Below are 22,797 nucleotides of genomic sequence, written 5' to 3'. Positions count from 1 at the left end.
GTCGAATTGTGGGCTGTTACCTTCTACTCACAAGTTAATTATGTATATTTTCATATAAATTTTGCATATTGGCCAGATATGACTTAAGCTGGGCGAATATTATAGGGAGTAACAAGATTAGCCAATAAAAAATATGTTCATAAAGAACATACATGGTGCTCAATTGCATAGTTAGAAAACCTTATTATATCAACCTGTGGGCTGTTATCCTTTATTAACAAGTTAATAATACCTTACATAAATGGTGGCATGGCTAATCTTATATTATCTAGGTAGCCCTGCACTGAGCAGCTTTAATTATTCATTAATCAGGGGTGATGGGTTGGGAGTAGGCCTATAATTGATTCTTTCAGACAAATCGTCTCTCATGGTAGAGCCCAGAGAGCGGCTAGGACCCTCTCCAAACCCCTCCACTACTCCATGCTTCCTTTGTACCTTCCCTCATCTTTTAATTCAAGACCATTTCTCTGGCTGCCTGTAGCTTTTTTGCGCATGGATGTGTTGCACTAGTTATTTCAAGTTGGGATTTGTTGAGTTTGATTATTTGTGGGAAGGAAGGAAGGAAGGAGGGAAGGAAGGAAGGAAGGAAGGAAGGAAGGGTAGCTCAGTCAGGACTGTCGAGCATCAGTATAGGAATCTCTTTCTCCATGTCATGTTAGCAGTGGCGCCGCTCTGAAACCTTTCAGTGACATGTGATATTTATAGATCTGTACTAACAAATATTTAATGAACATTAGCAAGTAGCTCTAACACAGCAGCAGTGCTCAGATAAAACACCCTCTGTCAGTAAAAAGGAAACATTGATTTCCTGAATACTGCTGTGATTATGACTTGGGACCACTTGCTCTTATAAAACAGGCCTCTGTGTAATTTCAAGCTTTAATTAAAGGTGGAGCACAAACACGGAATTGAATTCTGCACAACTTGCAGCTTCGATCCAAGCTTTAAAAATCCACAACATAAAACATGTATAATTTACGTATACGTATAAGTAATGTGTTTTTTGTGTCTTTTATTCCATGATATCTGAAGTTTGCTCAATGCCGGGTTGTGTGTAATGACTAATTCTGGCCACACGGTGATGCTGATGTGTCGTAGCCCAGAGGCGCGTTGTGCGTCTTTACGTCACGTCCGTGGCTCCTCCCAAAGCGTTGTCGACTACACGCGCTGTTGTTGTGATTGACAGACGGAGTCATGGTGAACTTTCGTTTCTGCCTCTCCTCGTCCGAAACATGCTCCAAGTGACCGAGGGACGATGTCTGAGGCCCCGATGATGGACATGGAGAGCCTGTGTATCGGCCCGGAGAAGCCGGGGGAGCGTCCAGAGTCAGGCGGGGCCGGGAGCTTCCTGCTGGTGGACGACCAAGAAAACCTGCAGGTAAAGTTAGCTAGCCGAGCATTAGCTGCGAGGTTAAGAGCAGGAAGACAACGCGCAGGCTGATGAAGGCCATTAACTGTGTGTTGTCACTGATGCTAACTGTGCTGACACATGCCCGCCTAGCTTCACAAACACCGGGCTAAAGCTAACGTCATGTTGTCAACTGAAAAAAAGTGAACGAGGGACATATTTCCCTTCACTACCCAGTACTGCTACGTCAACTGTGGTAGACATGTTTTGGCTAACAGGAGTTCATGATACCTCTCCGGTGGAAGACAGACACACGTAGGGAGCTGGCAGAGCAGCCAATGGTGTCACAGTGGGAATGTCCCCGATGAGTCAGTCCATCTGACCCGCTGACAGGCCCCGTCTGTGCTGCTCCAGCTGGAGTCCACATTGACTGTTATTAAGCGTATCTAAGTTAAGTGGCCTGGGCTCTTAGTGCGATGTCAGTTTTCTACTGACTACTTAAAGTGTTTGTTCTCAGAGCGCTGCAGACTCAGCACCATGTAGATACTGAATGCAGCCGTCGATGTCAAGATTTATTCTCTTCATCGAGTGTCAATAGATAACACACATTGTTGTCCTCCTTGACTGCATCGCCCACACAAATTCAATAAGGTTTCCCCTGGATTCAGTGATGTCAGCAGCCGAACCAGAACCAGGTGGGCAGTAAAACAATATCAACACTGGGCTGGACAACATCACTTTATCAAGATCATTTGTTTCTAATCAGTCGATATCGATTATTGTCACGATAAATGCCACGTGTTTATGCACTAATCTGGGAGGATCAATGATGTGTTATTCCTCCTTACTGGGTTTACACTATGTATAAACATGATGATGATATACTGTATAATGAAAGTTAGCTCTATTGCTATTTTTTAAATTATATTGGACTAATTATGCAAATTATTGTATTACCCAACCTTATATAAAAAATATTATAGAATTGCATGAAATTGATCTCCCTCAGATTTGTTTTAAGTTTTGCTTAAGCTGTTTATGAAGTGTTTCTCATTCTCTAAACATGAATGAGTTTAAAACCCTCACTCAGGATGACAATGTTTAAGCAGTAGGCTCTATATACTGAGGGTTGAGTCCAGCGGCTGCAGGTTCATTTCTGACCCAGCCCTCTGCTACATTACTATTATTCTCTCTCCATTTTGTCCTGACACTGTCCTACCAATAAAGGCAAAAATGCCCCCAAACTCTCTAAAACTATTTAAATAAACAAAAGTGTGAGATCTATCATTGAGTGATATCTTGTGGGTACAGCGTAGTAATCCATGCTCTGCTTGGTGTTCTCCCTTCTCTCCCTCCAGGTCCGAGATGAGTCCGAATTTTTGGAAAGACTTGGGTGTGGGGATGTTGCTGGCGTCAAGGTCCTCTCCATCTTTGGCAACACCGGCGACGGCAAGTCCCATACCCTCAACCATATTCTGTTCAGTGGTAACAGTGTGTTTTACACCTCAAAGTCCCCCAGCTCCTGTACGGTGGGCGTGTGGGCCGCCTATGACCCAACCCTCAGCCTGGTCACCCTGGACACTGAAGGTCTGTTAGGCGCTGCGGCCAACCAGAACCAGAGGATGAGGCTGCTGCTGAAGGTAATTGTATCGCTCCCTGGTTGGTTCAGGTTTGCAATTAATGAATAGCTTGGTCTCTTTACATAAACTAATAAATTGTAAATACAATTCAGTCACAGTGCACAGTGCATATCAATCACTGTTCAGTTCACATTCGGTTTCTTTCATTTGATTGGGAAAAGGTATGTCAAATTTTGCCTGTTGCTAGTGGGCGTTGCACTCAGACAGTTAAAGGAAATATACTTTTTTTTTTTTTTTTACATTCACTTTAATATCTTAATAACTAATATATTGCATTTTAGCCTTACAAGATCTCCAGTTTTCTGCTCCCCAGATCATAGTTGCTCTAATACCATTGGATACTGGTAGTTTCAACACAGTGATCCAAGAGGGGTGTGTGTTTTTCAAGATATGATTTGAATTTGGGGACTTATTAACTACTGCTATTGTTTTTATTATTGTCCTCATACAATTATCAGATATCATGTGCTAGAGTCCTTTGTCTTACCTCTTTATTCACCCACTGTTCTCTATTCCAGGTACTGGCAGTGTCTGATATTGTAGTCTATCGCACACGAGCTGAACGCCTTCACAACGACATGTTCCATTTCCTGAGCAGCGCTTCTGGAGCCTACCTGAAGCATTTCACCCCAGAGCTCAGGGCCCTGTCCAGCCGCTGTGGTCTGGATGTACCCCTCTCTTCCCTTGGACCTGCTGTCATTATTTTCCAAGAGACAACGCACACTCAGCTGCTGGGTCATGGTAGGATAGGGAAATATATATGTGTATATATATATATATATAAATGATCACATATATTAAATCACACCTTGGTTGTACAACAATTTTCCTATGAAAATTATGTATTTTTATTGGGTTAATTTGCTATGCTGTTGAAGACTCCAAGGTGGCAGGCCACGGCGACACGCTGCTCAAGAAGCGTTTTCATGACCTGACCTTGGGGACACAAGCCTTCAGCTCGGTGCAGTATGTAGGCACCCAGACCATCACGCCTCCCACGAACTACAACACTCTGCTGGAGGCCGTCACTCAGCAAGTGAAGAACACTCACACCCGCTCCCCCCGCCAGCCGGGGATAGTGTTTCACGCGCTGGAAGTACGTGGTAGCCAATTACCTTTGCTGCTAAATAGACAAAAAATTAAGTTTAAGAAAATATAATTGAGATGAAGAAACCTTTGCTCGCTCCGTCTGCAGGCCCTGAGTGATCGTTTCTGTGGGGAACTCTCTGATGACAAGATGACCATGCACTCATTCTTCCCAGATGAGTACTTCACCTGCTCTGCTGTTTGTCTCAGCTGCAAGTAAGTCACTGCAGACAAGTTTGAGCAGATGCTTATTGTCCTCAGATCTAATTTGGCCTAAAATCTTTATTTATGCTTACACTCTATAAATGAAAAGATTCTGACTAAAAAACCTGGCCAAATTTCAATCCATGTGAGAAAGAACCTTCAGTGTAACCAAGCAGAAATCCTTGAGTTAGGCAACATCCCCTCTTCCTCTGAGTCTTCATTCAGCAGTCAAATACTTTTACTTGCCAGATGAACAATGGAAATTGTGTAGCTGTCCCTGAGCTGAGTCCGGGGCTGAATCACACTATTGGAAGTCATTCCTGCTTTTATGAATATTAACTGTCTCCCCATTGAGACACACAAAACTTGATGTCTTTTCCATGTTTTTGGAGTGGAGACATAGAAGTCCCCTGTTTGTTTTTCTTCTTGATGATGAGAGGACAGGGACTGGGAAAAATCATAACACTGCTTCTGAAAGGATTCAGCTCTGGATTGATGGAGTCATAATTCAGACTTCTACAAAACCTAAACCTGAAGTCTGTCATGTTGTCTGAAACATTTGGTTTTCTCTCTCGCCTCCAGCGTTCGCTGTAAAAATGGAATGAACCATCTGAGAGACAGGGTCCCTCACATGGCAGATGGGCTCTGCCAGTATGCACACCAGTTCAACAACAAGGTCCTCATCTGTAAAGTAAGAATGACCCTGATACTACTTTCATCGTGCCAGTTTAACTGTTCAAAATATCATATTTGTGATATTATTTACATGGTAGCTTCCAAAAGAATAAGACACTTTACACTTGATTATTTTCTCTCTCATGATCTGTGTGTTGCCTCTCCAGCGGTGCTATGAAGGCGGCAGAGAGGTGATTGTTATGCCCAAAACATCAGCTTCCACTGACAACCAATGGTTTGGACTGGCGAAGTATGCCTGGTCAGGGTGGGTTAATACACACACAGACGCACACCGACACACACAGATTTATGGGGGCAGTGTAGAAGAAATTTAATTGAGGATGGGGGGAGGTGAAGGGGAAAGAGAGAGGACATGTAATGAAATGGCAGGGGTATTACATAGGTTCATCTGATAGGTTGTGAGAGGGGAGGAACATTACAGTAGTTGGCTGCTTGATATTAGTTTTCTGTGAGTGTGTGAGTGGGTGTGAGTGTGTGCCGGGGCGTGTGTGTGCGGCGAAGGTTTTCAGACTTGGCACAAGTAAATCTAATCAACTGTCCCCCTCTGCCCCCCTCAGTTTTGTGTTGGAGTGTGCTAGCTGTGGTGTCATCTACCGCAGCAGACAGTACTGGATGGGAAACCAGGACCCTGAGAGCGGTGTGGTGCGATCTGAGGTCAAGCACGTCTGGGAGGGGGTGAGTAGAGAAACAGTCTGAATTAGATTTCATCATTTATATTTCAGGAATAGCTTTTAAAGTTTGACGTAACTCATCCTTTGGTGTTACATCCTGTCGGCTTTTAATAGGAGTACTGTAATTAAAGTTGGTTGCATGTAATGTATTAGACTATGGAGTTTTTATGCATTAAGATTCGTTGTGGCCAGACTGAAACATTCAGATGCTGAGATTGTATGATTTTGTGCTTCCATCTACAGTAAAAGTGAATGAAACCATAGTGATTGACTGATCTCCTGTAATATGAAGATAATTTGCGATATGCAATTTTGCAAAATTTCATCAATGATGATGAGATTTGTGGTTAAAAAAAAATTGTGCACATATAGTTCTTATGTCCTCCTTAGTCATCATGCAGCGAAACTAGGGCTGAACGATTTGGGAAAATAATGTAATTGCGATTTTTTCCCAAAATATTGCGATTGCGGTTTAATATGCGATTATTTTATCCTCTTACCCCCCCCACCAAAAAAAAATGTAATGAATGATTTAAATATGACCAACACAATATTAGATACATTTACTGTACAATATTCTTTCCCACATTTTTATTTAACTGCTCATTACAGAAACAAGAACAACAAATCGGTGTGCATTTAAGTAATTTAATCAAAGTCATTGTAAGTATAAACACAAGCCATGCACTTTTTAAAACCAGTTTTTTTCTTACTGCTCCCAAGTCAGTAACATTTCCGGTGTTTGGAAGGATACTTTCAAAACGTATTCCGTTACAAAATATAGAATACATGCCTAAAATTTAATCTGTAACGTATTCCGTTACATTAACTAGTCTGAGTAACGTATTCTGAATACTTGGATTTCTTCCACATTGAATTGCATTTTATAAGTGTAGGAATGCGGCGTTGTTATAGTAAGTGGAGCAGCAGCAGTTTAAGCTCTGTGTCCGCGGATGCGGCGGGCCAGCTGGATGCGCTGGAAGGGCAGCTTGCGGATCAGCAGCTCCGTAGATTCCCGTTCATGTCCGGGTGGTCGTGCAGCGGTATGGAGGCGCCGGGCCTCAGCAGGAACACCCCCAAGCTGAACACCTCCGTCTCGCAGATGTGCATGTAGGTGACCGGGGGGCTCTGGAGCCCCGTCGCCCCGGAGCACGGCTTGCTTTTCCGGGGAGCGATTTTCAGGTCTGCCGCCCGCACCGCGGTCACCGGCGAGATGAGCTCGCTCTGTGAGTCCGACACGTCGGCCGAAGACTTAAGGACCCTGTAGGTGATGCAGGCCTGCTTCGCTATCTTCTGGATCAGAGGAGTTATGTGGTCCCACGGCATTCTTGCGGGTGAGAACAGCAGCCCAGAGCCCTACTCTCTTTCGCACGTTTTAATCGCTCACGTTGCGATTAGAAAATCACGTTTTATCATATCGTGATTTTATCGCAAATGCAATTAATCGTTCAGCCCTAAGCGAAACTCACAGTCACCACCAAACTGTCACCAGTTAATCTAAGGGTAGCTGATGGTGAGCTGGGGCTTCATCTGATTGGTAAAATAGTGTGAACAAATAGCTCCTGCTCCAGGACTCCAGCTCATAAGTCATGTGTTCGAATGCTGACTGTGTGAAAGCAGAATGTTCCCTTAATTCCTGGAGGGCTTATGTTGATGTTGCAGTGGTGAGGCAGTGGGAGTTTTCTCTCATCAGACCGGAGTCATAATGTTAAATTAATCATTAATTCAGAGACACCTTATCCCGTTCTTTATTGATACTCAAATTGTTTTTTCTTATTTTAACAATTAAAATGTATACAGTATATAAACTCAATGTGTGTCATCTGAAAACAATTGTCAGTGAAATAAATGATTTTCCTGACATGAAAAGGTGAATGAAGTGGAGACACTCCTCTGTTCTCCTCCCTCTGCTGCTGAAGTGGATTCACGCCCCTTCAGAGGAGGCGGCTGCTGTCTCAGCCTGCAGCTACAAGTTTACAAAAATGTGGATAATGAAGCTACCAGTTTACATACAGGCAGTTTTCATTTTAGCTTGTTAATAATGATGTACTATTCACTTAACAAGCAGGCTGTAAATCACCAAAGAAGATGGCACGTTTTTTATTCACCCCTCTCTTTCTGTCAGTCGGACACATTCATGACCAACCACCAGAACGCTGCTCAGAGGGTCATGGACGGGATGAACTACATGATTCAGTCGGTGTCCGAGTACAGCACTGGCCCCACCAAAGCTGTCACTGCCTGGCTCACTGACCAGGTGGCTCCTCCCTACTGGAGACCCAACACAGACATAACAGTGAGTAGGACCAACTAAAGCTCAGAACACACAACAAACCTGTTGCAATGGAGTTAGGTTCACAGGAAATCATTCCAAGTGCCAAGCACAAGTTAGCATACCATTGGTTGATATGAGATTTTAAGAGAAATGTACAATATTATTATTGCAATACTATTATACTACTCCAGGGCTCCCGAGCCATTTAAATCTGTGAAGTTCAACTTAAAACCTACCTTTGTCTCACCTGTGCCCCAAACGTTTAGCTGGTGTGTCTCTGTATTTGATCGAGTCGTATCACTTCCTCATCTCCTCTGCAAGTTAACACTCAAACACACAGACCAAGGGCTGACCCCGCCCCCACTTGCGGACAAACTGATGCACGTGAAACATGGAAGTAGGAGAAGAGGCGGTGAACGAGGCGATGTATGTCGAACAGTGGATACAAACAGTGTGAATACATGGTATCCACTACGGACCAGCGCTGTAAAATTATGACATAAAAAGGTGTGTGACACATCGAAGACCTTGATTGACAGCCAGTGTGAAGGAGAGCAACTTTAAAAAAAGAGAGAAACTCTGGTTAAAATGGTTGATAGGGATTCGCATGAATAAGAATACAGGTGTGCCCTGCGATTTTGGCTCGTCTTTCAGTGTGCCACGGGCAAAAAAACATTGAAACCTCTGCTCTAGGTATATGAGTTGATGATATTAACATGTCTTTCCTTTCATGATCGTATCCTCCTCTTCTCCTCGTGCTCCTCAGGCCTGTCATGGCTGTCAGAAGGTGTTTGAGGAGCCAGAGAGGAAGCACCATTGTCGATCCTGTGGAGAGGGCTTCTGCCACCCCTGCTCCAGCCATAGGATGCCGGTGCCGGAGAGGGGTTGGGGTAATGGCCCTGTCAGGGTGTGTAAGGCCTGCCATCGCCAGGGAGGGCCGGCTGACACTGTCAACACTCAGGGTGAGACACGAGACATGATGACATGGACACCAGTATTCTGATATTAGCTCGATTAAGACAATGGTCCGAATTAGACATTACCATGTAAACAGCATTTTCTGTTTACCCTAACCTGAATAAGGTCATACTCAGAACAAGCAACAATTGAAGTAAGACATGTGGAGTATTCTTGCATTTGTCACATTATGTAGTCACTTGAACTCAAGCTAAATATCTACAAGTTGAAAACTTGTAAAAAAAAATGTATCTTCAATACAGTATTGATAGGTATTAATGTAGTTGTGTTTTTGTCATTTTGATGCAGCTACTAGAATTGATAGTTTCTTTACATTTCATAACCATGAATTCTGTATAGAAGAATAATTCTGTAGCTTGAGCAGCAGATAAAAGGTTAGTCATTAAAATTACTGTCATCCTAAAGTGTCTGCGTCTTTACGTCCACCGAACGGGTGTTTTCACCTATCAGAGCTTTCTGGGTGTGGACAAACTGGATTTGACTGAAGAGTATTAAGAGTTTTGTGACGTAATAAATTCCAATCATGGTTCCACCCATTTTCCACCAGAGCCCAGACAAAAGATATATATTTAGATGTAAAAGGTGTTGCGTTGAAGACTGTTGTGATACGCAAGAGTTGCAACTATAGTAGCTGAGAAGGCCATTTGAGTGGAGGAAACCGCGGAGGTAGATGAAATGGGTTTAAAAACGTGTTCAATGCTTCTACATACACTTTTTATTTTTGCTGTCAGTAGTAGCTTTTTCCCACATTTTCACTTAATGCAAACTCCAAACAGCCTCTGCATTTGTAGAGAACTTGTGAATGCATTGTGTGCGCTGCCCATTTGATACAGCTGGGTTTATAAACACATCAACGCTGATTGGGCCACACCTCTGACACACCCACCAAACAGGAGAAAAGGGACCTCGCAGTCTGTTTTAGCCGTTGCACACTGTTTCTGAGCACCCGAGAAACCATGGCAAAATGGTGGAAAATGTTTAGAGATTTAACCAGGTCTAATCAGGCAGAGCAATTAAACAACTGTGTGGGTGAGCAGGGGGTTTGGGGCGGCAACAAATTTTTAATTAATCTGATCATTACTCCCCACATTAACTCATCAATCATTTGGTCTAGAAAAAACATCAGAAAACTGTGAAAAATGCAGATGAAAACATTTTATCTATTCAACCAACAGCTGAAATATGTAATTTATTGTGATCTAAAACAAGGAAAAAAACACCAATTTCCCTCATGTTAGAAGTTTTCAATCAACAAACTGTTGTCGCTCTAGTTGTTTTAGTTTTTTTATAGCTGTATGATACTCATTTTGAGTTTTACCCACAGGTAAATAACTATTGTATTAATACAGAGCAAGCTCATAACTTGTCAGCCATCCCGTCTTAAATTCATTTTCTCTTTTCCCCTTTTTTAAATGTTCTTTAAAATTTGAAAAGTCAAACTTTTAGATCTTAATTTCTAATGTTAGATGCAGAGTAGAGGGTAAAGGGTCGCTGTAATTTCCTGTCTTATAATTGTGTCCTGATTGTATCTGCACTGTAGATATTGTTTTTGCTGCATTGGCAAACGTCTCCCTCTTTTTCTCACACACACAATTATTTCTTCAGTGTCCAAGGTGGAGCCTCGAGGTCTGATCGCTCGCAGGGTGACAGAAGTGGCTCAGTCCACACTGGACATGGTCACCACGGCGGTCGACTACCCTCTTTGTGAGTACAGCTGCAATTTACCATTACACATCATGTATGTGTAGCTGGTTGCACATTTTCTCTTTGGTCACCTGGCTCTTCCCCGATAACATGACCTATAATTTGGCCTGTGGTTTCACTAATGAAATCACCGGCTGAAATTATATTTTAACATATAATTTTTCAACTACATCTATGTCCCTCTGAACATGACAATGACAGCCCTGTTGCAACAAACCCAATATTTGTTCTGATAAAAACAATTAAATGTAAAAATCCTTGGACATTGGTATCATCTGTACAGGTGTTCTCCACCAGCGGTCCCACAGTTCACAGGCTGGCCACCAAACTGAGCCCACAGCATGTTGACATGTCGCTAATTCTGAATAAAAACTGATAAAAAAAGCTGTCTGCTGAGGATGGAGAGAGCCTGGCCTGTATTTGATGGTTGCTTATTGTAATTGCCCACTGCCCCACATGTACCCAGTTTCCTCTCATGTTCATCAGAATGACTGCATGCCCGTCGTGGCTGCGGAAAAGAAGAACGTTTGGCGGATGTTTGCCTGTCCAAGACGCTACCAACTTAATTGTGGATGTTATAATGTTCCAATGGGCCACCATAGCAACTGGATTTCTGTGTGTGTGAGCAAGAGAGAAACACACTCATCCACTCTCATTTTAATCTTGTTGGTTAATTGTTAATAATCGATTAACAAGCGTTGGTTATCAGTTAGAAAAAAATCTAATTGTACTTCCCTAGGTGAATGGGGTGGACAAGCTGAACCATGGGACCACTTTGAATTGATGCCACACCTGCAAGGAATTAATGCCATAAATATACATTTAATGGGTCAGACTATATCCATCCATCCAGATAATAAATGGCTTCTTGGGGAATAACTCCATAAACATTAATGAATCTTTGTTTCCTTTAAAGTGATTCACCACAGCTCCAGTTTGTTTTGGATAGAAATATTGTGCTCTATTACATAAAAATCTGATGATGATTTACTGTTGCATCCACTCCCCTCAGGTTTTATGAAAGACGTGGCCCGACCAGACTACTGGATTCCAGACCAGGACATCACCCAGTGTCACCAGTGCTCCAAAAGCTTCACTCAGATCATGTCCAAGCACCACTGCAGGGCATGCGGACAAGGCGTGTGCGGACCTTGCTCCACGCACTCCAGGGCTGTGCCTTCCCGAGGCTGGGACCACCCAGTCAGAGTGTGTGACAGCTGCCACACACGCACAGACACTCTGTAATTACAAGCATCAGAACTTCTGTAGAAGTGCACTCAGTCTTCCTCCGATGAGAAACAAACACTGTGAATCCTGGCACTGCTGCTCTGAGGAAACAACGGGGATGGACTAAACACAATGAGACCACAACAGTTGGAGATGAACCTTGTTTTTGTGAGAAGACAATCACGTGGATTCCAGATTTGCTTTCCAGTTCATCTGCCTTCTTTGATTCTGCATCGGTTAAGAGACACAGAGAATCTTCACTACAGTCCGACTTGTTTTAAGACTGGTTGGATTAATGGAAATCTGTCCATACATTTTTAACTATTAGTAGTTTTCAAAATGAGGCCGTACAGCTCCCTTGAGTTCTTATTATGTCAGTAAAACCTAATGTGACGTCTTCTTTGTTCATTCATTTGAGTTTGCACAGCTCTGCAGCAGACTTCCTGCTCTTACTGCGAACACTTCATTTCCTAAAAATGACAGAACAAGTAAAAAGAGATGTGCAGGGAATGGTGCGAAAGTTCAGGGTTTAAATAAAAAAAAATTATGTCTTTCTATGCTCAGTGCAGAGAGATGCAACATGTACAAACTAAAGCTACAGCAGTGTGTGCCTTCATGGGAATTTTGATTTCCATTTCCTAACATTTTTGGAGGGGGGGATTTTGAATTCATGTGCAAGGACTGAGATTATTTGTGCCTAATCACAGAGCGATGTCTTATATTGCCTTGCTTCTCTCACTTTTACAGTTGTATATACAATATTGTGAAATAGCTAAATAAAATCTGTAGCATAACACATTATACACCTTAAACATTCCAATATATGGAAAGACCTGTGTATTGATATAGATTTACCTTTTCTGAGGTTGTTTAAATTAGTGGACACTGTCCCAAGCCACTGATGCTTTAGAAAGATAATTACCTAACATGAAAACACAACTGGAAAATGTAGTTATTCTGATTTTTTAGAGACATTTGTTATATCACTTTCAATGTAAAGTAAAAATGATACACACACTGTTTGTCTGTGTAACGTACTTTCTACCCGCTGTAGAAATAACTCATTCAAGTTTCAAGATGTTGATTCCAGTGAAATTCTGCACTTGACAATCGTAATAATGTTTTTCTTTGATAAATCAGACTCATCCAAATAAAGAAATTAAAAGGACGTGTGTCACTTGTTCTAACAGATTTTTGATGCATTTACATTAGTGAGTATTAGACAACCTCATTAATGCAGTTGAAATGACAGACATCCATGAGTCATCATTTTCTCTTATCGACGACAGAGAAGGCTGTAAAATGTAGTATGAATCATGGGATATAGCGACCAAGGACACTTGTTTTCACTCCATTCTGTTAATTATTTGAAGGTAGTGTACACATTACACACTTAGAATTTTAACACCTAAAGAAAAAGGTATAGATGTAATGCACGTAAATAAACAATGACCACTTTGACAATGGAATGCAAAATATATTTAACAAAAAAATATTAATTCAATGAGAAATAATGAACAATGAAAGCTGATGTTATCAGTAAGAATATGATCTACAGAATCGTTCACCCTGTGTCCTGTTGGGAAATTGACTTCCCTGAGTGAAAATGTTTCTCTTCTTATTGACAGTGTTTTAATGTCTTCTTTGCATTTCCTCGTCCTCAAATAATCAATTTTGGAGCGACATAATAATTCACTAGGAAATTGGTATTGATTTAATCCTCTTATACTGAAGCCTATGTTCTGCTTATAAACTTCGAGCCGTGTACATTTCTGTGTAGGCGATTTTGGCTTCTCCTTCATTGTGCCTTGGGCAAAAAAAACGAATGGCTTCTGGTTACTGATCTTTTTATATATGCAGTAGCAAAATAAATAAATACAGGTATGTAATTATATCTGAAATGACTGAGGCACAGAATTGAAAAGCAATATCAAATAAAAAGAAATGTCTCCACAGGTTATCATAGTAACAGCATCAGTGGCAGCAGGCCCGTTTACAGAAGCACAGAAGACCTCAACTAGTCCACGATTGTGATTTTGTCGTGTGCGTGATCAAATGGGTCCTATGTCTTTGGGAAAGTTATTTTGGGGTTGGGGACCGAAAAGTTTGGGATCCCCTGGCTTACATCATAGTGTGTGTGTATTTGTGTCTGTTTTTAGACCATTTCTCTCATCCTGTCTGTATTTACTTATAACCCACTGTCCTTTAAGTAATTCCCCGTCTTTGTGTTGGTTTCCTCTTTAAAGATATACACTCCTGATCAAAATCTTAAGACCAGTTAAAAAATTGCATGAATTTGCATTTTGCACTGTTGAATCTTAGGAAGGTTCTAAGTAGAGTTTCAAATTGCAAAAAGAAGAAATGGGAACAAGAGCCCAAAAGTTGTGAGCAGGCAATTTATTGAAAACAACAATTTAACTGAAGTAGACTGTTCATCAGTTGATCAAAAGTTTAAGACCACAGCTAAAAAAAAAACCAAAACCTCCTAAAACAGAAATTAAAGTGTCAAAAACTGACTCAGTAATGAGTAGCTCCACCATTACTGTTGATCACTTCAAAAATTCGTTTTGGCATGCTTGATGCAAGTGTTTCCAAAAGGCTAGTGCGAATGTTGCGCCAAGTGGTGAAGATGGCTTCACGAAGGGCATCCACTGTCTGGAACTGAAGTCCATTTTTGTAAACTTCCCTTGCAATCCATCCCCAAATGTTCTCAATTGGATTAAGATCAGGGGAACACGCAGGATGGTCCAAAAGAGTGATGTTATTCTCCTGGAAAAAAGTCTTGGTCAGACGGGCATTGTGAATTGGAGCGTTGTCCTGCTGAAAAACCCAGTCGTTACCACACAGACGAGGCCCGCTGCAACATCTCCACATAGCCAGCTGCTGTTTGACGCCCCTGCACAACCTGGAGCTCCATTGTTCCATTGAAGGAAAAAGCACCCCAGATCATGATGGCGCCCCCTCAACATCTCAGGTGGCATCTCCTTGTCATGCCAGTAACGTTGGAAGCCATCAGGACCATCAAGGTTAAATTTTTTCTCGTCAGAGAATAAAACTTTCTTCCACCTTTGAATGTCCCATGTTAGGTGCTCCCTTGCAAAGTCTAAACGGGCAATTTTGTGGCGTTGAAGGAGACGTGGCCTTTGAAGACGTTTCTTGTTTTTGAAGCCCTTCCTTCGCAGATGCCGTCTGATGGTTATTGGGCTGCAGTCAGCACCAGTAATGGCCTTAATTTGGGACGAGGATCGTCCCGTGTCTTGACGGACAGCCATTCGGATCCTCCGGCTCAGTGCCGGTGAGATTTTTTTGGGTCTACCACTTGATTTTTTTTTTCCATAACCCTGAGGATCTTTTAAGAAGTCTTACTGCGTCCAACCTCAGCAGCGATGGCACGTTGTGAGAGGCCTTGTTTATGCAGTTCAACAATCCTACCACGTTCAAAGACGGTGAGCTTTTTTGCCTTTGCCATCAAGAGATCTTCACAGTGTGATTACTTGACAGGAAATGACATGGAATCCAAATTTTTGCACAGATTTTGGCTTTTAAAGGCTGTGGTCTTAAACTTTTGATCAGCTGATGAACAGCCTATTTGAGTTAAATTGTTGTTTTCAATAAATTGCCTGCTCACAACTTTTGGGCTCTTGTTCCCATTTCTTCTGGTCTTAAGATTTTGATCAGGAGTGTATGAGTTGGGGCTCTAGCAGACTTACACAGAGAACTGTCAGTGACGCTGCTGTTTACAGCAGGTGGCACCCAGGTACACACTGTGCGACTGTGTTTCCACAATTTCCCTCCTCCTTTCCATACAACCTCCAGTTCATGGTTATCTGGAGGTCACAGCTCCTGGTGTCCAGCGCACTAATGCATCACTGGTTATTATCCCTGAAGCAGCGTTCATTTCCTTCATAAATGAATTATGCACACTAAATTGATTTCAGCCTCACAGACACAGATTATGCACGGAGTCGGGCAACAGACAGAGGAGAGCCAGGAGCATCTTTATAAGGACAGTGTCACACATCACAGTGAATTAGCTTCCAAATGTAGGGAATATAAAACATAATAAGATGCTAATCTGAAGGTAAAGCCAAATATTATTATTTTTATTGGCTTTCCGGTGGTGATCAGTTGCAGCTATTTACTTTCTACAGCAGAGAGCTGCTGCTCAGTGCTAATTCCTCCTCTGCAGGGCCTCCACACTTTCAGACCGGTTTAATGTGAAGCTGCAGCTGCAGAGAGAGACCTCACACTCTGAAGCGTCAGTAGAAAAGTTGTGCTGGTGTTGGCATGGACGACCAGAGGTTTTGACTGAGTGATTCTGGAGCCGCTGCAGATAAACCACACTGTCTGCACTGTTATTACTGTGTGTGGTCCTGCAAGCCCACCACACACAGGATCAGACTGAAACAGGTGGAATTTAACATGTGGTCTGGCTACATCTACTCATTATCTGTGGAGTCCTGACCACTGTTCTTTTTGTGGTAATGTTATTTTATGGTTATGAGAACACTTTTGAGCCAGAGTACAGAGAATCATTATTCTGAGTTATTCTGTTACAGTTTTTAATTATCATAACTGCTGAGTGAGAAGATGTTGGTATTTTACATAGATTTCCTTTGATATTGTAACTGGTGTAGTAGTTTGTTCGTACTTGAGTTGTTTGTTTGAAGAGTTCGTGAATATCTATATTATCTAATGGATGATATATATGTATACATCAAAACCCTGTAGTGACCCCATAATCACTCTACCACACACACCAAACATGTATACACATCACATGATATCCTTTTATGTATAAATAAAACCAATAATAACCTTATATCACGTGAAGACGCTGCCAACAACTAATAACAAGCAGAACATTCAGATGATAATTAAAAGTTAGAATTATTCATTAAAATAGCATAACACATTGAAAACAGTAATAATGAATCCATGGGGGAAATGTAAAAAAATGTATTGTGAAGATTTGTTATTCTACAACGTACGGTTAACGTAAATTAATAAGCAGATTAAAGATGTATGTCTGGCATTTCTTTCTTTTAATACCAAGGGAGGGGTGGGGGGGGGGGGATTTGGTTCAAAAATCCAAAGGTTGTTTCATGTTTCATAAAACATAAAGTTTCCTTGTGGGATTTGTCTACAAAGGCAGTGGAAGACCTGAGAGTAAAGGTTGGAACATAGAACAAAAGGGTGGTGGCTATATATGCAGGTGCAAGGTTCAGCTTGTGTAACCAGGTCTACGGACTTAATACTGTGGGAGATGTTTATTTACCAGATGATGAACATTTCATTAACACTACAACTGGTAATTTGCAGGGCTGTTTTATCACAACTCTTTCACTCACAGATGTCCCTCATGCTACTAGCTTCTATATTGAGCATATTGGATACGGCTCAGTTGGAGGAGCACAAGTGAAGTGGATGAAAGTATTGTTGCTTCAGTTTTGTTTGTTTGCTTTGATTTGGAGGTTCTGGTGATGGTTATAATACTTGTGCTTTTTCTACCGAGTGTCTGCTTTGTGACAGAGGCCCCTTTGGTGTTAAAACCGATGTTATAACCATATTTTAATATATATATATATATATATATATATATATAAATAATACATTCTTCACATGCAGAAATCAATAAAACAACTAGAAAATAAATGAAAATTCAAATACTTTAAATTAGATTAGAACATTTTAAAAAGGGATTTAAAAGCAGGAGCATCATTTCTGATCTCAGCTGGTTAAGTCATTCCAGAGTTTGGGGTCCCGTACCGCAAAAGCATGATGGCCTCTGGGAACTACCAGAAGATGACTATCAGCTGGTGTAAGATGGCGTGCAGGCTCAAGGGGGGGTTAGTAAATCCTTGATATCTGCAGGGCTGTGGAGTTTACAAATTTGCAGTGTAGTAGAAATTATTATCATTTAAGTTCAGATACGTTGATTGAAATTAAAACCCCCAAAAAGTAATTTGATTATTGGTTATTAGTTTAAAACCCTCTGAGCCTTATTGTGGGACATAGGTTATTGGGACAGTATTAATTAGTGCGAAACAGACTATTTCATGTCTGAGTACTTTTTTCAAGAGACATTTTCTGCTCTTTAAGAGTTACTGGTGCTGATGCAAGCACCACAATGAGCCCAGAGTAGTGACCTGAGATAAATCAGGTCAGATCTACTTTAGATATTAAGGTGGTGGTGGTTAGGCCTGTGCTGTTATGCCTTCTATGTACACTGGGAGGTGCTAGATGAACATGAATATTGTAGCGGCACCATTGTGAATTTTACATGAGACCACCTACTGTTAATTGTCCTGGGTGAGCCCCAGCAGGGGATTTCACTATTAAGTTGTCCTATTTGGACGTCAGGAATTTGCATGTTCCCTGCCAGTAAGTTATTCATGTACTAAGACTCTCTCACCGCTCTTCATAACTGCCGCTGATCTCACAAAAATGTCGCAGAGGAATGTGTCATGTTGTGCACGTGGCCCACATGTAAAACCAGCAGAGGTGATCTGGTCTCTCCATGTATAGATGGCAGCGATTATGAAGCAGCGTCCTCACCATCCAATACACTGGAAAGCTTCTTACGATTACTTAAGCTTTGCATTACGATAGAGTAATCAGAGCCCTGACTGTAGCATCATAATAAACCCGTCATTCTAGAGGAAGACATAAATATTACAGCATTTACTCATATTACTGACAATCTGTCATGCACATGATGCCAAACAATGAGCGAGTGAGTGAGTGATTAAGCTTGTGAGTAAGCACTCACACAATGAGGAGATTGAGTTCATTTCCAAGACTTGGCACCGCAGTCTGCTTTGGGCTTATTAGGTATAACGGAGCCTAAAGGAAGCCCCCCCTCCCCTCTGCTTTCTGCTTCAGAGGCCTAATAAGCAGACGATGTACATCACTGCTCGGATGATGGGACGACAGGGAACAAAGGTTGAGTGAGAGCAGGCCAGTCTCCCAGTACCGATGAGTGACAGATGCTGCCAGGGGGTGGTATAAGTTGACACTGTGTGTGTGTGTGCGTGCGTGCGTGTGTTAATGTTTGTGTGTGTGTGTGTGTGTGTGTGTGTGTGTGTGTGTGTGTCCTTGCCTTGGCATTTGACTACAAACCCTTAGGGTCAAAGTCAGTATTTCTTGACGTGTTCACATTTTTTCTACATGGACACAAACACACGCACACACGCACACACGCACACACACACACACGCACACACACACACACACACACACACACACACACACACACACACAAAACACACACACACACAAAACACACACACACACACACACACACACACACACACACACACACACACACACACACACACACACACACACACACACACACACACACACACACAGAGTGGAACCTTGTCACAGCCTGTTTGCTTGCTACATACATTGTTATGGATCACTGCTCCACTTCTTTCAAGCATTTTCTCGACAATTACATTGCTGCCCCTGATGTACTGTTGGAACCAGCTGTGCACTGAACAATAGGTGAGCTGCTGCACTAATCAAAAACAAACATATGCAATTAATCAATGTAATTACTTCTTTCTTGCTTCATGAAGGGCAAGGTCACATTGACCACACTATACCGGTGATGGTATCACCAGCGGTAGACTATAGTGTGTGTTTAAGACTATAGAGCAGTGTATTGAGAATGTCTGTCCCCATAAATGAGGTTTCTTTGGGGGTTCAGTGGATTTAATTAAGATTAGGCAAGTGGTGGTGAGGCTTAGGCCCTGTATACACCTGAATGTGACCTTTGGTTCTCTCTCTCTCTGTGAGTGTGTGTGTGTGTGTGTGTGTTGTGTGTGTGTGTGTGTGTGTGTGTGTGTGTGTGTGCGCGTGCGTAGTCCAGGTATATATATTAGTCATGTTGTGGGACCTACATCTGTTCACACGGTCACATTACGGGGACTTGTCTTCCTTATGGTTACAAAAAGAAAGTTCTCATGAAATATGTTGTGCTTCAGTTTAGGTTAAAGATAGATTTTGGTTAAGGTAAAGATTAGGTTTATTTTAAGGTTAGGGTAAGAGTCAGGGTTAGGTGAGTAGTAACTATAGTTAATGTTAGAGTTAGTCTCCAGGAAATCAATGTAAGCCAATGGGATGTCCCCCCGAAGTCATGGAGACATGACTGTATGTGTGAGTGTGTGTGTGTACAGCATTATCCAGTGCTGATCTGACAGTCTAGACATGGCCCATTACACAAACACCATTACTGAGTCTAAGCTTATACTGCTATCACAAATAGGCAGATGAACACACACACACTCGTCTGCACACACACACCTTCTTCCTGTCTATCTCTAGTTATGTACTGTACATACGCAGGGCTGCAAAACTTCTAAAGCGGCAACAACCTTCATTTTACAGCCACTGAAGGCAGCAGCAGAGACAGACAGCACTAATTGGAAGTGACGCTTCATCCCCCCACAGTGATGTTTTCTATCCACACACTCACACATGTTTACCTGTCTCCTAGTATAAGATGCAATGAGTCACATCACAGAAAAATCCCACACACCTTCATGTATGATCAGCTTGAATTGATCTGAATGATCTCACAACCACACACACTCACATGCTCACGCACACACACACACACACACACACACACACACACACACACACACACACAAACAAACACTATAAGTGTTGTAGGTGTCACAGCATGGTATCAGCAGTTCCTTAAATAAACAAGTTATGAGCAAGAAAACGTGACGATAAACCTTGAGCGCTCAAGTTCGAGGATCTTGAGGGCCACCTCTTGCGATGTGTATAAATTGACAGCCTTGACAGCATTGCCAAAGTCCCCCCCTCTGCACACTTCATTGATGAGGTAGCGGTTGGTGCCGCTGTACAGTATGTTGCTCTGTGGCTCCTCAGAATCCCCTGAGGGAAGCTGTTCATCTGTGACCAAGAAAAACATGTGAAGGTTACAACATGGACTCAGGGATCGCAGTGTTAAAGCAGAGTTTTGCTAGAGCTACTAGTCCAACATTCAGTGCTTTATACATAACCAGCTTCATGCAACCCTGAACACACAAATCATCATCCCTTCATGTTGTTCTTCCCTGAACTTTAAACAACACATTCTCTGTTTCTTCATCTCTCTCTTTCCTACTGAACCTCTGAATCATTGATCTTTACATTTTGAATTATGCATCTTTTCCTTTAGCTCGAGATATAAAGTAGAAGAAATCTTAGATAGTTAAAGCATTCTTTGTACTGTACTTTAGTAAATGTACTTAAATACTCCCCGTCACTGTGTGTTGAAATATGCATTCCAAGATTAGCTACTATCACACAGCCAGCTGGAAACTGTATTTTCTGCCATTTCAAAAAGAGTAATGTCCTTTCTGATGCTTCTCCTCTGCAGTGTCTCCTTTCTCTTCTTAAACCAGCGGTGGTTTGCAGCAGGTAGTGAAGAGTTCGAAGTAGATGGTGAGTGTCTCAACAAAGTGAACTGTTCGTTCCAAGTCTCCATGGGAAATTATTTCTTTAGGGAATGAAGTGGTATTTGACCAGATGACTAGTTCAAAGAACAAAGGACAAGTAACAATTTGATACAATATCAAACAAAATGTAACAACATGTTTCTATTGAACTTGAAAATCACAGCGTTCTCTGTTCACTTATATCACTTGCTTTACAGACAAATTGTTAATGCCATACACACACGGGCACACACAGACATAAATTCACACACACGCACATTCAGAAACACCTACACATACACAATTAAAAAACAGTACTTTCTAATAAAAATGAAGAGATTATTAGTAGTAATCTTCAATGAGCATGCGAATGACCCCCTGTGTGTGTGACATGTCCTCCACTACATGTTCTACAAATTTACCTTTTTTCACAACCTATCCAAAAGGTCACCTCAAAGGGGATCCCCTGCTGCCTGGGAGAAACACACCCCCTTTGAGGCTGACTTACAATACTACTTTACTTTACTATTATTGCTCCAATACACACCTGCGCGTGCACACACGCACACACACACGCACGTGTTTGTCGTACCTGCCGTGACAATCCATTAGGATGATATAGTATTCTAAGCTCCTATCTTTATATTCTGGCAAAGTAATTTATATACAAGGGAGGTCGTTTTTGCCGACTACTGCTCTTTCCAGATGTTATAAATTCGTTTTACTATATCTCCATGGCAACCAAGTCTCTTCAGCCCCTTTATAGTCTGTTGTAGCTAACTTTATTATACGGAACAATGTGATGGTGCAGGCACTGTGGTTGTTAAGAGTCGACTTGATCAGTAAGGTGTTCATATAAATATAACTAATTCTACAAATGTTATGAATGTATGGTATATTATTATGGTTTATATTTTGGTCTTAGAAAATAAATATCCCTCAAAATAAACCCCTCATCCTTTCCATTGACAGAATTTGACAATTTGCTTTGAGTTAAATTGGAAATCAGTTATGAACATGATTCTAACTGAAACCTTTAAACCTGTGTTTCAATTGATGAATAAGCCTGATGTTGAGACTTTTACGTGTGTTTGAAAAATCAGTGTGATGTTCTGATCACAGAGGATAGTGCATCTGCAGTGCATCACTGATTGACCTGCAGATATTTGTCAGATACCTGAACTCTATGTGGGTGCATATTCTACTGTGAGTACATGAACTGTAGAGCTGACAATTGCTCACAGTGTTTTGAGATTCTTCATTAACTGTGCCAAGGCCACTTTGAAAAAATGTAACCCCAAACTTCGAAGCCCTGATCACAAAACCTGCAGCACATAACATGATGTCATCTAAGATTTCCTCATCAACACTTTTACTCTGCACAAGGAATTACACAAAAGAAACAATTGTCTGTCCACTGGTGTCAGACCATAGTCAACGATTTCTGCTGATCTTCCCTCCTTGACTCCTCAGCAACACACTCACTGACTCTGACCTCAGATCAGAG

The 22,797-nt window shown here is 41.7% G+C and overlaps 1 protein-coding gene across 1 annotated transcript; it reads left to right on the top strand.

Moving 5' to 3' along the window:
• Positions 1–1,148: 1,148 nt before the first annotated feature.
• On the top strand, positions 1,149–12,997 carry si:ch211-11n16.2 (zinc finger FYVE domain-containing protein 1). The gene is made up of 12 exons (XM_053422711.1): positions 1,149–1,378; positions 2,707–2,988; positions 3,507–3,729; positions 3,867–4,084; positions 4,184–4,290; positions 4,861–4,969; positions 5,121–5,218; positions 5,532–5,649; positions 7,771–7,941; positions 8,687–8,882; positions 10,504–10,602; positions 11,615–12,997. Exons 1-12 carry the CDS (start codon positions 1,256–1,258, stop codon positions 11,845–11,847), a joined length of 1,977 nt encoding a protein of 658 aa, XP_053278686.1. The 5' UTR covers positions 1,149–1,255; the 3' UTR covers positions 11,848–12,997.
• The last annotated feature ends 9,800 nt before the right edge of the window (positions 12,998–22,797 follow it).

The sequence above is a fragment of the Pleuronectes platessa genome, chromosome 5 (genome assembly GCF_947347685.1).
Source record: "Pleuronectes platessa chromosome 5, fPlePla1.1, whole genome shotgun sequence".
NCBI lineage: Eukaryota > Metazoa > Chordata > Actinopteri > Pleuronectiformes > Pleuronectidae > Pleuronectes > Pleuronectes platessa.
Note: the sequence above shows the minus strand (reverse complement) of the source record. Positions and strands in the feature narration are given on the sequence as shown.

Bases quoted from the DNA above. Each gene is read 5' to 3' on its own strand.
- si:ch211-11n16.2 (XM_053422711.1), top strand. From the start codon at position 1,256: ATGTCTGAGGCCCCGATGATGGACATGGAGAGCCTGTGTATCGGCCCG. The intron at 4,970-5,120 runs GTAAGAATGACC...TTGCCTCTCCAG, and splicing joins ACAAGGTCCTCATCTGTAAA to CGGTGCTATGAAGGCGGCAG. The intron at 5,219-5,531 runs GTGGGTTAATAC...TGCCCCCCTCAG, and splicing joins GCGAAGTATGCCTGGTCAGG to TTTTGTGTTGGAGTGTGCTA.